The sequence below is a fragment of the Strix uralensis genome, chromosome 1 (genome assembly GCF_047716275.1).
Source record: "Strix uralensis isolate ZFMK-TIS-50842 chromosome 1, bStrUra1, whole genome shotgun sequence".
NCBI lineage: Eukaryota > Metazoa > Chordata > Aves > Strigiformes > Strigidae > Strix > Strix uralensis.
In genome coordinates this window covers 107,922,266-107,936,163 of record NC_133972.1, presented here as the reverse complement: position 1 = coordinate 107,936,163, position 13,898 = coordinate 107,922,266, and the positions used below count along the sequence as shown (strand labels likewise).

The following is a 13,898-nucleotide window of genomic DNA, read 5'->3' as shown; positions in this document are numbered from 1 at the left end:
GAGGACAAGTCCCCTCTCTGCAGAGCGCTGGTGCTCTTCTGCAAGAGCATTATAAAAGACTGGTGAATAGCACTCGGTCACAAAATAAAGAGTCTGGAAGACCCAGGATGGGTTCAAGGTGAGGATTTACTGTGTTATTGGAAGCATGGGGTTTTTACAGCAATTGAGGGGATCTTTGACAGGTGAACCAGCTGCAGTCAAACAATACAGTCTGGAAAAGAAAATGGATGTAGAGTAGAAGTGACCTGGAACATAGGGATTGCTTGAAACCTGGGACTTTTGAGGAGTTTTTTTTTTGTCTTAGTTTATTAAAACACTAGATATGGCAATTTTTATGCTTATTTAAAGATAATCAAGATGATAGTTGCGTCAATACCACTGAAACTATCTGGTGCTCTTACGTAGTAAGCTACAAAATAACTCTTAAAACTGTTACAGCAACTCCGTGCCAATATGAGAGAGATGGAGAAACTCTGTTTGCGAGTCCGACAGGAGGACATCCCAGTTCTGCAGAGAATGATAAATCCCGTTAAAGAGGAAGCTTCATTTGCCATAAAAGACTTCCTGCAGCTCCATTCTGAATCTGCAGAAGAACTTAAAAGGCAACTTGGACAGGAGGATGCCTCTTTAACCAGATCTGCAACTGTAGGAGGAGGTAGTAGAATTTCATTTCTGTATCTATTATGTCTATACTGTGGTATCCAGTCTGCAGTTTCTCTGACCAGATATAAATGAAGTAAACAAATGAGATTTCAGTTGAATAATAATTGTTAATCAAGAAGTGGATTTCTTTCCCTACACCACACTTTTCTTATGACCTGTGACTGAGTTTTGATAAGTGTAGAATGCTCTAATTAAGTATCTTAAGAAATTAAAATAGCTGTGACCTTCCATGAGAAAGATCCCATAGTGTTGGATCTCGAAGCAGAAGACTTTTTGTTTATAGGAAGCAGAATACTTACATTCATGTTTCACAGTAGTTTGACTTCTTCCCCCGCCCCCCCCCCCCCCCCCCCGGCAAATCACTTGATCATGTGCAAGTAATCATTTAGACCATTTTCACTGAATTAGTGCTTGCACCATCAAGAAGAATACAATTTTTATATGACAGACAGTATAATACACCACTGCTGAAATATGTGGAAAAGAGCAAGTCTCTATATAAAGAACATCTCTTCCTATAGCATTTTAACTTGGGAACTGAAAAGAAAGCCGAAAACAGTATAAATGCATTTAAAGAAAAAATTTTGAAAACACACTATAACATGCTACAAGTCAGACATGTTTTCCCTCCTTTTTGCACAAAATTTCTTTCATTCCTTGTTCTACCATTCTGTCTTCAGGGAAAGCCCTTACTATGCCCTGGTAGTGTTCTCTGCTAATGATCTATGAGAACGTTGGTTACATCAGGATTAAATCCTTCCACGTAACAGTAATTAGTTTGATTGCTGCAGTAGCAGTATTGTTTAAAAATGTTTCAAAATTTCACGTGTCTTAAAATCAAAAGAGTATTCTCAGTCAGTGGCATTGTAGAAGAACCTGCTATCAAATTTGATTTCATGACCCTTGTTGCTGCATAAAGAACTCTTTAAAGTGTGATTAACAGGCTAGTGAGTCTAATGGTTGAACAGGGAGAAAAGAAAAGTGGATTTGAAGACTGGGCTTGCTTTCGAGAAGGTCATGTGCAGTAGTATCAAAAAATCTTATGAACATCAAGATGTATCAAATATAGAACCACGGAACTGTTTGGGTTGGAAAGGACCTTTAAAGATCAAATAGTCCACCCCCCCTGCCATGGGCAGGGACACCTTCCACTAGACCAGGTTGCTCAAAGCTCCGTCCAACCTGGCCTTGAACACTTCCAGGGAGGGGGCAGCCACAAAGTCTCCGGGCAACCTGTTCCACCAGTGCCTCACCACCCTCATTGTAAAAAATTTCTGTCTTCTTATGAAGCCAATAGAAAAAGACTTAATTGGCTTCTGACATATGAATCTTGGCTTTTTCAACACCTTCAACATCTTGTAGTTGATTGTTCAGTAGTTTGTCCTGATATCTTTGTGGGTTCAAAGTCTGGCTATTTGCTGCACCCTCTTTCCCCACTGAAAAGGAAGGTAATAACTGAATCCATTCTGTTGCAGTCCTCTGGGACCCCCTTACTGAAGTTCTCAGAAACATGCTTGAACTTTCAGAGGCTGTTTCTTAAATGCTCTAGAGTGAATTTCATCAAACCCTCAGGACTTAAGGGTCCCTTTTATCCTTTCTTATTTAAATGAATTGCCTCAAATATCTGATTACAGCTACCTGTTTGTTTAAAGACTGACTTAATCTTTCTCTGGGTTGTCCATCCTTACCGTTCTTAACCTAGCAATGCACTTACACTTCCTGTGTCTTTCTCTAACTTCAAAAGCATTCATAGAAACTTTCTTGCTACCATTTATGTCCCCTGGTAGTTGCAGTTTATTTGTGTCCTAGTCTTTCTGATATTAACTGTCCATACTTATATTATTGCTAGTACTCATCTTAATTGTGTGTCGAATTCTTGATATCCAGGGCATTGAAGAGCTCTTGCTGAAGACAGAAGCATTTTCTTCTGCATCAGGACAATTTGCTGTCATCTTCAGAATAGCCTGTTTTATTAGTGTCTGCCAGCTCTTCTGCAGGCCTTTATCCTGTACGAACTTCCCCACAGTTTCTATTAATCAGTTTGCCGAATTTGTTGATATCTCTTTTGGGGGGAGCTCATTGTCTTCAGTCTTTTACTCTTGAGTTTTAGAATAGTGAACTCTGGTGTTCAGTGATGCCCTTCATCCATATTAGTCATTACTTTCAGGCTCTTTGTGAGCTCTTCTCTGTTACGATCAGAACTAAATTTAAAATATCTCTTCTTTTGGTAACTTGCTGCAGTTGTCCTCAATACATTCTGGTATTTCATTGGAAAAGCCTTGTCCTGGCTTATTGCTTTTCTAATAGTTACATAGGTGGTAAATGGGAACTAGAGTTTAATTTCCAAGAACAGGACTGCTTTTTTAATCTGAAATACCTTTGAAGTATGGAGGACATTGAGCATAACAGCACTTCAGAAAGACAAGTAATTGATCAGAAAGATTGGGATGAGAAGAACAGAAAAATGTTACTGGAATGACATGCTCCTGCAAGTCTACTCAAGAATATGGAAATAAAGCACCCCATTTAAAATGAAATATACAATTAAACAAGCATTTTTTTCAAGTTTGCCTGCCTGTGAAAGCAGCTCTGTTGAATTGCTAACACAGATGCAATATATTGCCTATTCTTTTGTGCTTGAAGGCTGCAGTCCTGAAAGCAAATCTTGGCTGCTGATCTTAATCAAAGGAGCTTCAGTATGCCCATTCTTTGTAGCATGTTGCTTCCCATCTGGTAGAGGAGGAAGGAGTTTACAAATTCAAATCGCCCATTTAGAAGGCATGTCAGTGATATGATGTAGTTTCTTCCCCCCTTCATCATCCTCAGCTGAGGTCCAATAGAAATGGAATTTAATTGCATTTTAAACAAATATTAACAAAAGGTGAGACTCCACTCTTAAAATTACTAAAATCTTTTAAGCAACATATTGAATCTTCCAAAGCATTAGATTTTATCTTGCATGTAATGAGGTGTGCAGCTGCTCTATGAAATCTGCAGAGGTGTTTTGTATTATTGCATTTCTGTGGAGATGCTGTAAGTGAACTGGTGGAGCCACTTCCATTCTCAGTTCTATTAAAATTGGTTAGACTTGATAAAACATGAACTAGTGAATATAAATTTCTTACTCATGCTTTCATCCCAAATGTGACTTCACCTTCTCTTACCCTTCTTGTTCTTTACCTTATTTTTTTGAAGTGAGTAAAGAATTTTCCTGAGGAATTTTTTCTCACTAATTTTTAGTTATTAGAAAATGATAACAGCATAAACCTACTTACAATTTTAAGTTCTCTTGAATGTGTGTCATGCAAAACTTCAGTATCATTTATGTACTTTGAAGGATGTCTTTTTCTACAATAGGTCAGCAGAGATTGTTAAGGACAGACCAGATTAGGGAAGGTGATTTGTGAAGGAGGCAATTTTGCTTAGTGAGCTTTCTTTTTGCTTTTGAATTATGAATATTTTAATTTCAACCAACTTAGCATGCATGTGGCTGATTAGGGAAGAGTACAATTTTCTTGGCAGAAGAAACTTGGTTTTGAAATAGGATTGTGAAGGATTGAAACAGAATAAAATACTCAAAACCAATGTTAAATGTCAGAATATGTAGCAGAATCAGTTTCTCCAAAAATGCACACATTTGGATATGTGATTAAGTATGTTGAAAAGGGAAAAGCAATATTTTAGAACTGAGTATATAACATTAATTAATCGATGTTATAAATCAAAAATATGTTCTGGAAGAACAGGTGATGATTGTAGAAGGGGAAGTGCCTTCCACGTCTAGATTCCTAAAGGAAAAGGGTAGAAATGAAAAACAAGCCCAAAATAAAACCCCCAATCACTTACTCGTCATTACTCTGCTACTCTGCTTACTTAGTGATTATGGCTGAACATCAGCTTCATTGATGTTAGACTTCTATTGATCTGGGAGTAGGAAGATTAGGTCCTTAATGTATTTTGAGATACCGGGATTAAAATGTTGAGAAATGGACAAATGTTAAGAAAATGTATCATTTTTATTTTATCTTAAATTAATTCCATGAATAAGCATGCACTATTACTGCTTTTATTATGAATACGATTATTTTTGTTTTCCATTGTTTTTTATCTGTTGTAGTAACAGTTACATAATATTACAGTACCTTGGCACATTCATTATTTCTAAAGAAGATTTTAATGCAATATTTACACTTTAGTATTGTTAGACATATCTAACCAGTCTTCCCCATATTAAGCTTTCTCTTGATACTACCCTCCCAAGGAAGGAAACATCAGTGTCCTACAAAAAGTAGCTATCTTCCTTCAGAAATTGAAGCTGTCTAAATTAACATGATCTTTGCACTGTGTTTACACACATACATTCTCCAGTCTGCCTTTTCATACTCTCAAGCTATTCCTTAATCCTTGCTATGACAAGACAAACTTGTTTGTTACTATTATTTATTACCACTTAATTATTTGTCCATAATTATGCACATGTCCATTACATCTGTAGTGGCTCAAGACTGGGCTCTTTGACAGGAGGAGGTATGTGTGTGTCCATTTTATCTGCTCTCCTCCATGCCACCTGGTTGTCCCTCATTCCCCATTTTTCCCACCATATTTTGTCCTAATGTCTTCTGCACCCAGTCCAGGTGATTTAGAAAGGAAGGTACTTGAGAATCTCCTTTACACCACTGAGCTGCTAATGTTTGTCATCCTTACAGTACCGTTACCCAGCTGGATCCAGCCCTGAATGCTGGGCAGCATGTTACTTGGTTTTCAATGCTTTTACTTTGAAAGCTTTTTCCTCCAGCTTCTTTTGGTCCTAAATGGCTGAAAATCAAACCGGTAGCATAATCATAAAATGAATAACTGTCTGTTCAGTTTTGGAAGTGCAGTGTTTTTATGTGTCATATGTAAATGAAGTTTTTGTCCCAAGCTCAGTTTTCTTAGCTCGGTTGATACAAAATTAATTTCCTGACCTTGAATTCAGGAGTATAATTTAATATCATTCTCAGAACTGATTGTGAAGGTGTGCTGATAGAAATGAATCCATTTCTTTGGCAATAACTTCTTTTTAAGAAACTGTCTAGTGCTGTAAGACTTTTCCCTATATGATCATTTTCAGGGCCGTACTTGGCTTGAATTATGTTAAATATCAGTTTATCCTTGAGAAACATTAAAAGCGAGAAATTTTGCACATCACCTGCTTTCTGATTCAGTTCATTTGTTTATAAACATCACGTTCCTCATTCAGAAACTTTATATAACACGGAAGTGAAGGATGGCTCCCAAAGTTTAATCCAGATCTACTCCCGCCTTCCCGAAATACCTCAGGAAGAAAACGCAGCTGAGTCCTGGGAAACTTTAGAAGAGGTATGTTGAAACTCCCTTACTGCCGTGGCGGTGCTCTTGTTTTAACAACAATTACAAAGTAACATTTGTTTTTTATTTGTAGGACTTGATTCACCTTAGTCAGTTGGTGGCTGACTTTTCTCTCTTAGTCAGTGTAAGTATTAATTTTGCATTCTATCCTAGACAGAGTTTTGTACAAAAAGAGGGTGAATGGGTAACTCCTAGTTGGGGGAAAAAAAAGATGAGCAATACTTCTGCCCGTAGTCTGAACTCAGACTGAGCTAGTATCACTTGATCAAAGTGACAGAATAGCAGAATAAGATTAACTACATTTATTCAGTCCAATAGTCAAGACTACAAAATCCTAGTCACTGTTGGGAACTTCAGGAAAATGCCAGTAGAGGCAGAGCAGTTTCTCCAAAGAGAGCAGAGATGCCTGCACGAAGGTGCTGTCCTTGTTACTTGGGACCTGCAGTAAATACGCCTAGTTTCAAAGCTGGTACATCAGCTGCTTTCCAAGTTGTAGGTGATGCATATAATATTTACATCAGATTGTCTAGCAGTAAGGTGAAAGGTTTTCTTTTGATTTTCAAGTGCTTACAGAAGAGGAACGTTCAAAAGCCTTAGTTTAACTACTCAGCTGCCCCATCTGGTTAGAAAACTAACAGCTTGTCCTTCCCTACATCAGTGACTCATTGCCACAAGTATCTTTGTGGCTCTCCTGTTGATTCAGGCTCTGTCAAGGTAATTTTTTGAGGCAATAGTCTTCTGTTTCAGCACTAGTGCTGGTAATTGCTCCTAAGATCTTGTCACCAGAGCAACTACTGATGTTCTAGCCAGTGCCCTTGGCCACAAGCTGAACCTCAGTAGAAGCTCTGCAGTGCTGACTGCAGACACCTATCCCGGTCCCATTCATTTTTACAATTTCCGATTGTAATGGTGACAAAAGCCTTCACTGCACAGGGTGGGTGTTTCTCAGATACTTTTTCTCCCTTAATCAGGAGCACTAGAAAAATCTGAAGTTTCCCTCACCCTTATCACACCCTTTCTCTGCTCTCACAAAGCTGCCAAAAGGTCTTCATCATCCATACTCAGTTCCCAATGTTTAGTTCTTCCTGTGCCACAGGGAATTTAAATCCACAATTCTCATCTCCTAGGAGTTCTTTAATCTCCTTGCTGTTGAGTTAGTTGGGATAGATAAGCTAGCTTTTATCCTTTTTACTGAATATGTGCTGCTTCACATACAGGGAAAAAAAAAAAAAAAGACTGCAATTCATTAGGCTGGAGAGGGACTGCAAAAATTCTTATGCAGTAGCCTAAATGTTAGCAGCTTTAGCTAAAAAGGAGGAGTTCCTGTTCCCAGGACTTTCTGGATTACCATCATTAGATATAATAGCAAGCATCTAAAGTGTGTGGATTGGATAGTAGATGAATATACCAGAGTTGGTGGATTCAGCAGTTTCTGAATTAGAAAGAGTAAAAAAGTTCAGAATGCCTTTTATTTTAAGATGAACATTAGCCATCTCATTATTTTGTGACATAAAACAGCCTGGGCACTGCTGAGATTAAAATAAGAACAAACAAACCTGCAAACCTCTTTATCTTCTGCTCCAGAGACTGCTGGGGAATCTGACTGCATTTGGGGAAAGGCTGGAACGTTTTTGTAAAATCAAACAGTAAAATACAGAGCAACATCAACTACATTTTCAGTACTGTCACTAGTCTATTTGTAAAATTAAATCAGTGTTTTATAATGTCATGATTAAACACTTCTGTTTAGATTTCTTGGTGCAGTTTTGTATGTTGGACTTGGTACTGATCTTATAAATAAATGCTCTTTATAGAATTTTTTTTGAACGTGAAACTCAGCAGGAAACAAAAAGGCTAGTTTGGGTTATTTTTCCCTTTGAATGCGAGGTCATCTATTCACAGAAAAGATTTAGACACCATATGTTTTGGGTTGTTTTCTCTAACTGCAGCAACACATTGTATAATACCCACCCCATAGTATTACTTAATAGTTAAGATTTTTTTTAAAGTAAGTTTGTCGTTTCAGCACAGTTTATCAGATGCTATTAATGAACCACCATTAAGGCTGCACGGCTGCAGTGTGTAGCAGATGAAAGCGGCTGTGGAGCCCTGATTACAGGCATTAAAATGGTGTGTATTGGCTCACTGCTGCTTCACAGCAGGTTACCTCACTCATAATTCCTTTGCATCTAGTCGCAGCAGGAGAAGATTGACAGGATTGAAGACCATGTCAACAGTGCTGCTGTGAATGTTGAAGAGGGAACCAAAAACTTGGGGAAGGTAGGGATCTGCTCCTGCTGGTGAATCAATGGTACTCTGCCTCCCAGCAATCCTCTGTATTAACCCAATTGATCTGCCATCTTTAATGCTGAGGGAGCCAGCAATTAAGGAAATAAGGAAGAAATAACCCACAGGTAGCAGGGGAAAAAAAAAATCAATCTCTCTTGTAATCTTCTATCACATCCAGGCTACTAGGAAATACAATTTTTTTTGCTTCTTTTTTTATGCTATTCTGATGCTACTTTGGTTTACCTGCAAAGACAAGCGCATTCAGGGATTGGCTCACAAGAATCAAATAAGCGTAAAATAACAGGTGGATGATAACATGCAATTTCAATCCCATTCTATGTAGATGTCAGTGATAGTTGCTAATAAGCCACAAACCTAGATTCAGGCACATTACTGAAAAGTCTGAGCATTTTCTCAGTTCCTCATTTGATTTAATAGTGGACACCAGGTAATAGTGTACATCATCACCCCGTACAGCGTTAAAGGACCTGGTTCACAACTGCGTGAGATAGCTCAATTTTGAATTGTTTTTTGTATGTTCTGTCATATATGTGGGATAGTAGATCATCTTTTTTTAAATACTAATTTGCAAAGTTATATCATTGTATCACTGAGCATTCAAGTCATTGCCAAGAGCAATGAGGGGAAAATGCACATCACCACAGGCAAGTATTCTAACTCTTTTTTTTTTTTTTTTCCCTTTACAGGCTGCAAAATACAAGCTGGCAGCTCTGCCTGTGGCAGGTGCAGTCATTGGTGGAGTGGTGGGGGGTCCTATTGGTCTCCTTGCAGGCTTCAAAGTGGCAGGAATTGCAGCTGCACTTGGTGGTGGGATTTTGGGTTTCACAGGTGGAAAATTGATACAGAGAAGGAAAAAAAAAATGATTGAGCAGGCCTCTTCCAGCTGTCCAGAGCTTTCTCACCAAAGTGCCAAAAAATCCAGCTGAAGTACAGATTCATTATGACTGGAAGTGTAGTGGCCGCACTAATGACAGACTTGCAGCCTTATACTTTAAATCTAAGGCTGAGTTGGGTGAATTTTGACAACAGTACTGTTACTTGGGAGGGGTGAAACAGTAATGTCAGGATTTCTCTTTTCAGATGTGGTGACATGAGTCCTTTGAAAATTATATGGATATCTTAATTACAGAATTCTTAGGTGAGCGATATGCACAGCTGTAACAATGAGTGACAGGTGCTTCATGCCAAATTTGCACAAAGCGTCTTGCAGACAATACAAAGAGAGATATTTGGAAAACCCTAGTGCTTTCCCATGAACACCACCCGGAAGCTGGAGCTTTTATTATAGTGCTCCAAAGAAAAGGAAATAAGCTCCATCTATCTATCGTGGTCACAGTACTTTAAATTTACTTTCATTTATCTGGATTCCCAAACTCCTCCCGTGTATAACCCCCGGGTGTGACTGACTGTGCCTGGTCAGTAATGCACAGGGAAGCGTTGGCTGCCATAAGAAAAGGTGAAAATGTTGGGTGAGCTATGTGGAAAAAAAACCTCATGTATATCCCACATCTGCCTCCATCAGGCAAATCAGATCAGCATCATCATCAGCTTTCCCCCTTTTTTGGGTACTTTTTTTTTTTAAATTTGTAAACTCATCTTGTTCAAAGTGTAGTTAAGAATTAAACAGTCTAAGCAGCAACCCTGCAGGACTGCTACTGGAGAGTAATTTTCCATGGCCGTTCAACTCCTTGGCTTGTCCAGAGAACACCGTCCAGGACGAAGTACCAAGCTCTGGCATTCTGAGCTTGAGGCCTCCAGCTTACTTAAGCAGCACTTACTGCTAGATGTTGCCCTTGCTTCTCATCTCCTGCCACCAGCGGCGCTCTGGTGGGAGAGCTGAACGTGCTTCCCTGGAAGGCCGTGCTGCAGCCAGGCCCACTCCCTCAGGAGTCGTCGTTACTCCTCAAGGGTGGCATCAGGCACTAGGTCGAAGGATGGTGAAGCAGAGAGGCCCTTTAAATGGTGCCAGTGTCAGATGACAACCCCAGATGATGGGACTGTTTTGAAAATGTCAACCTGATACTGTTTACAAGTAGTAAACTGTGCTTGTTTGGGTCAGCTGCACACCTCCTGCGTGCTGTTCAGTTCTGAAATGCCTGCTTCCACTCGCACTGTAGAGCAGCTTCTCAGCCTTTTCAAGATTTTGGGACATGCTGTGGAGCCTGTATGGGGTGAGATGCTGTTAGTGCTTTTGCTGGCTTTTTATTGCTGGTGCCTGTTATTCTTACTATCCTTACTTTTGCTGCTTAAGAAGCCTTGCGCTTCTGAAACCTCCATTGTTAAATACGGATGTGTTAATGTGTTTTTATTGTCACATAATTGTACTATTGTTATATAATGTACTGTTCAGCACATGGTCCTACCTCCATCCTTCCAGGACAGTTCCCACACTATTGCTGCTACTGTTTGGGGGAGCAGAAACTGAGGTTGGGAAGCCACTTTTTAATTTTTTTAGATTGTTCAATTCATGCTGAGCTCTGCTTGAGTCCAGTTTTATTAGGTGAACGCTGAAGTCAGTGTTCAGTGATAAGGCTCCCTAGCAGGGAGCACTGTATAAGGAAGCACTGGGGAAAGAGCGCCCTTTTCCTAACCAGTACTTTGATACCGTCATTGGAAATAGCTGTCTGCTAATGACAGATGACAGGGTTTTGTGCCTAGAGACACTGTAAGCAACCGTTAGTTACAGCACAAATGTCTTTTTCTGAACAGTTCTTCCTTATTACTTTTAAAATATGATTGAAATTGCTTTCAGTTAGAGCACTGTGTCTATTTTAAGTAGGTCTGAGGCTCAGGGAAGCAACGTGTGCAAGAATAGTTTTCACAAGTAATTGCGAACATTGTCAAAACTGCATGCGTTAAAGCCACAGTGCCTACATCTGTAAAATCAGCTGGAGAGGAAAACATGACCCAAGTAATTCAGCTCATTTGCTCCTGTCAGGAAAAAAGCGTTTTTCTTTAAATACATCTACTTTGGATGTAAACACATTTAGTGAGCTTGTAACAACTCCATACTAATGCTGTTTATTCCTTTGATATGTAATTTTTGCATTTAAAGGAAGAAACCAAGGAGAAAAAGTGTTCTTAATCAGAAACTGTGGTTGATTCGTTGTATGATTTTAAAAAGCTATGTCTGCTTTCCTACTGTGTGCTCTGAAACCTTGTGCATTTAAATGACAGCAGCCACATCAGAGACATTGCGGACTCCACCCTCTCCCCCCCCAAGCTGGATTAATGCCAGGACAATCTAAATTCATAAAACTGAATTCCTGCCATAGCTTATACAAACTCAGCTTGGTATGCACTCAATTTTATGAAATACCTAGCACAAAAACTATTCTTCCTCCTTGCATCTTTAAGGAAGCAATTTCAAAACATTGTGTACACACTTAACTTGGGAGACTATTATTTAAACTGATTTTTTAAAAATAGGTGGGTTATTTACATACGCGAAGAAAGATGGGCATCTGAGTAACCAAACTAGCATTTAAATTGCTAGGCATGTTAGTCAAGAAGAAACGTAAGATATAAATAATTCTTTCAGACCAAATAAAAGTTTTTGCCTATGAGATGGGTTGTAGTATTTATTGAGAATGTTGGGGTTTATTTTCTTTCAGCATCTAACAGATTAACCCCTCAAAAATTTTACATTATTAAAATAATTGCTTTACCAAGACTTAAGAATCCTGTATTGAGTTACCAAACACATGCTTCAGCTGTTGAAATAGTTACATGACTGAAATTAACACAAGTTCCTAAAACACTGCGTGCATCTAGTAACTCATACATCTAGGCCTGCTCTGAATGGGCTCCCTAAGTTCAATTAAAGAGAGTTTGGAAGGGTTTTGTTCCATTATGGGGATAACACTAATACTGTTTGACAGCTTCCCAGGAAGGGCTCACAAAGTGTTGAAGGGAGCAGTTAGCTGGGCACCAAATGGTCAAAACCACTGCTGTAGATGATCAGAGCTGAGGGGCTCTCTTTGAAACACATCTCACATTTTGTCCAGCACTTGGCTTTCTCTAGGCAAATTCTTTGTATCATCAGATACCTAAAGGCTAAGTGCTACTCAACATCACGTTAGGCAAGCATACCTTGACTGTAGCTGTTCAGCCTGCTTGCAAATAGAAAAATCACTTGAAAGTTGGTACAGCCAGGTCAGTGGTCATCAAGAACCCAGGAGAATTGGGTCCGACTCCAGTGAATACACAGTGAAATGATTGGAGTGTGTAACGGTCATAAAACTGTTACATCTCATTGTCTACCTCGTGCTGGGATGCCAAAGCTCTGGGAACAAGTCCTTACTCAGAAAGCAAACTTGGATTAGGAATGGCAGAGGGGGTTCCTCTCTCCCTTTCTAGCTGAGGTAGAGTTAATTTTCCCCGTAGCAGCACTCACAGTGCTGTGCTTTGCAGTGGTAGCTAGAAGGGCGTCAATAACACACCAGTGTCTGGCTGTTGCTGACCAGCAGCAGCGCTCGCACAGCATCGAGGCTGTCTCGCTCCAAAATTCTGCCCCCCAACCACTGGGCTGGGGGTGGGCAAGATCTTGGGAGGGGACACAGCCAGGACAGCTGACCCAAACTGCCCAAAGGGATATTCTGTACCCTATGACATCTGCTCAGTGATAAAAGCTAAGAGGGAAGGGGGGGGGCATTTGTTATTACATGTGTCTTCTGGAGCAACCACTACATGTACTTGAAGCCCTGCTTCCCAGGAAGTGGCTGGACATTACCTGCTGATGGGAAGTAGAGAGCAAATCTTGTTTTCCTTTGCTGTATTAAACTGCCTTTATCTTGACCCATGAGGTTTTTTCCCATCTTACTTTCTCCCCACCCTGCCGTGCTGAGAAGGGGAGTGATAGAGCAGCTTGGTGGGCACCTGGTATCCAGCCAAGGTCAACCCACCACAACCAGCCACGGGACTGTGAGGAATATGATGAGGTAGCATCTCTCTCCAGAAAGAGAAGGCTAGACATCTTCTACCAAACAGGTATATTATTTATAAATAAGAATCCCAAGGAAAAACAGGAACCTCAGAGGAGCAAGATGAGGGATGAGTACTTACAGGCACGATGTAGGAATTAACTAAAATTTCAGGTGCCCGAACAACTCCAGAAGTTCTGTAGCACCACCTGCAGATAACAAGTGGCAGCCTTAGATTCCAGCTGGAAGGTGGTTTGACTCGGCTGCCAAAAATGCTTTATTTGGCATGAGATGGAGAATGGGACAGGAGAAGACCTGGCTTTCAAGCACTTAATGTGCACTCCAAAATGCAGATTCACAGAACTGACAAAAAAGTATGCCTGTAAACAAAATCTTGCAATACTCTTTTAGCGAGCAATTCCGCATCTGCTCAGTTGGCTGTAGCTTAGTGGTGGCTGGTACTAGCAACTGTCTCCTCGGAATCACCCCTGACAAAGCTCATGTGCCTGTTGCTGCAGGGGCTTGATTGAGCAGGCTCTCCTGGGATCAACTTTTGCCACAGCTGCACAGGACCACGTCAGTCTCCTGCCAAGAACTGAGAAGGTGGCATCTAGCTGAGACGCAAAAGGCATCCTG

The 13,898-nt window shown here is 40.1% G+C and overlaps 1 protein-coding gene across 9 annotated transcripts in view; it reads left to right on the top strand.

The window, feature by feature from the left end:
- Window positions 1–11,906, top strand: part of STX17 (syntaxin 17) — a 38,473-nt gene extending 26,567 nt beyond the window's left edge. For all 9 annotated transcript variants that reach the window (XM_074876580.1, XM_074876588.1, XM_074876606.1 and 6 more), the window contains 5 exons: window positions 439–655; window positions 5,903–6,021; window positions 6,104–6,154; window positions 8,224–8,310; window positions 9,027–11,906. In XM_074876580.1, the coding sequence (XP_074732681.1) occupies window positions 439–655; window positions 5,903–6,021; window positions 6,104–6,154; window positions 8,224–8,310; window positions 9,027–9,266 (714 nt within the window). In that variant the 3' untranslated portion in view covers window positions 9,267–11,906. The remainder of the gene's footprint in view (window positions 1–438; window positions 656–5,902; window positions 6,022–6,103; window positions 6,155–8,223; window positions 8,311–9,026) is intronic.
- Window positions 11,907–13,898: the final 1,992 nt, after the last annotated feature.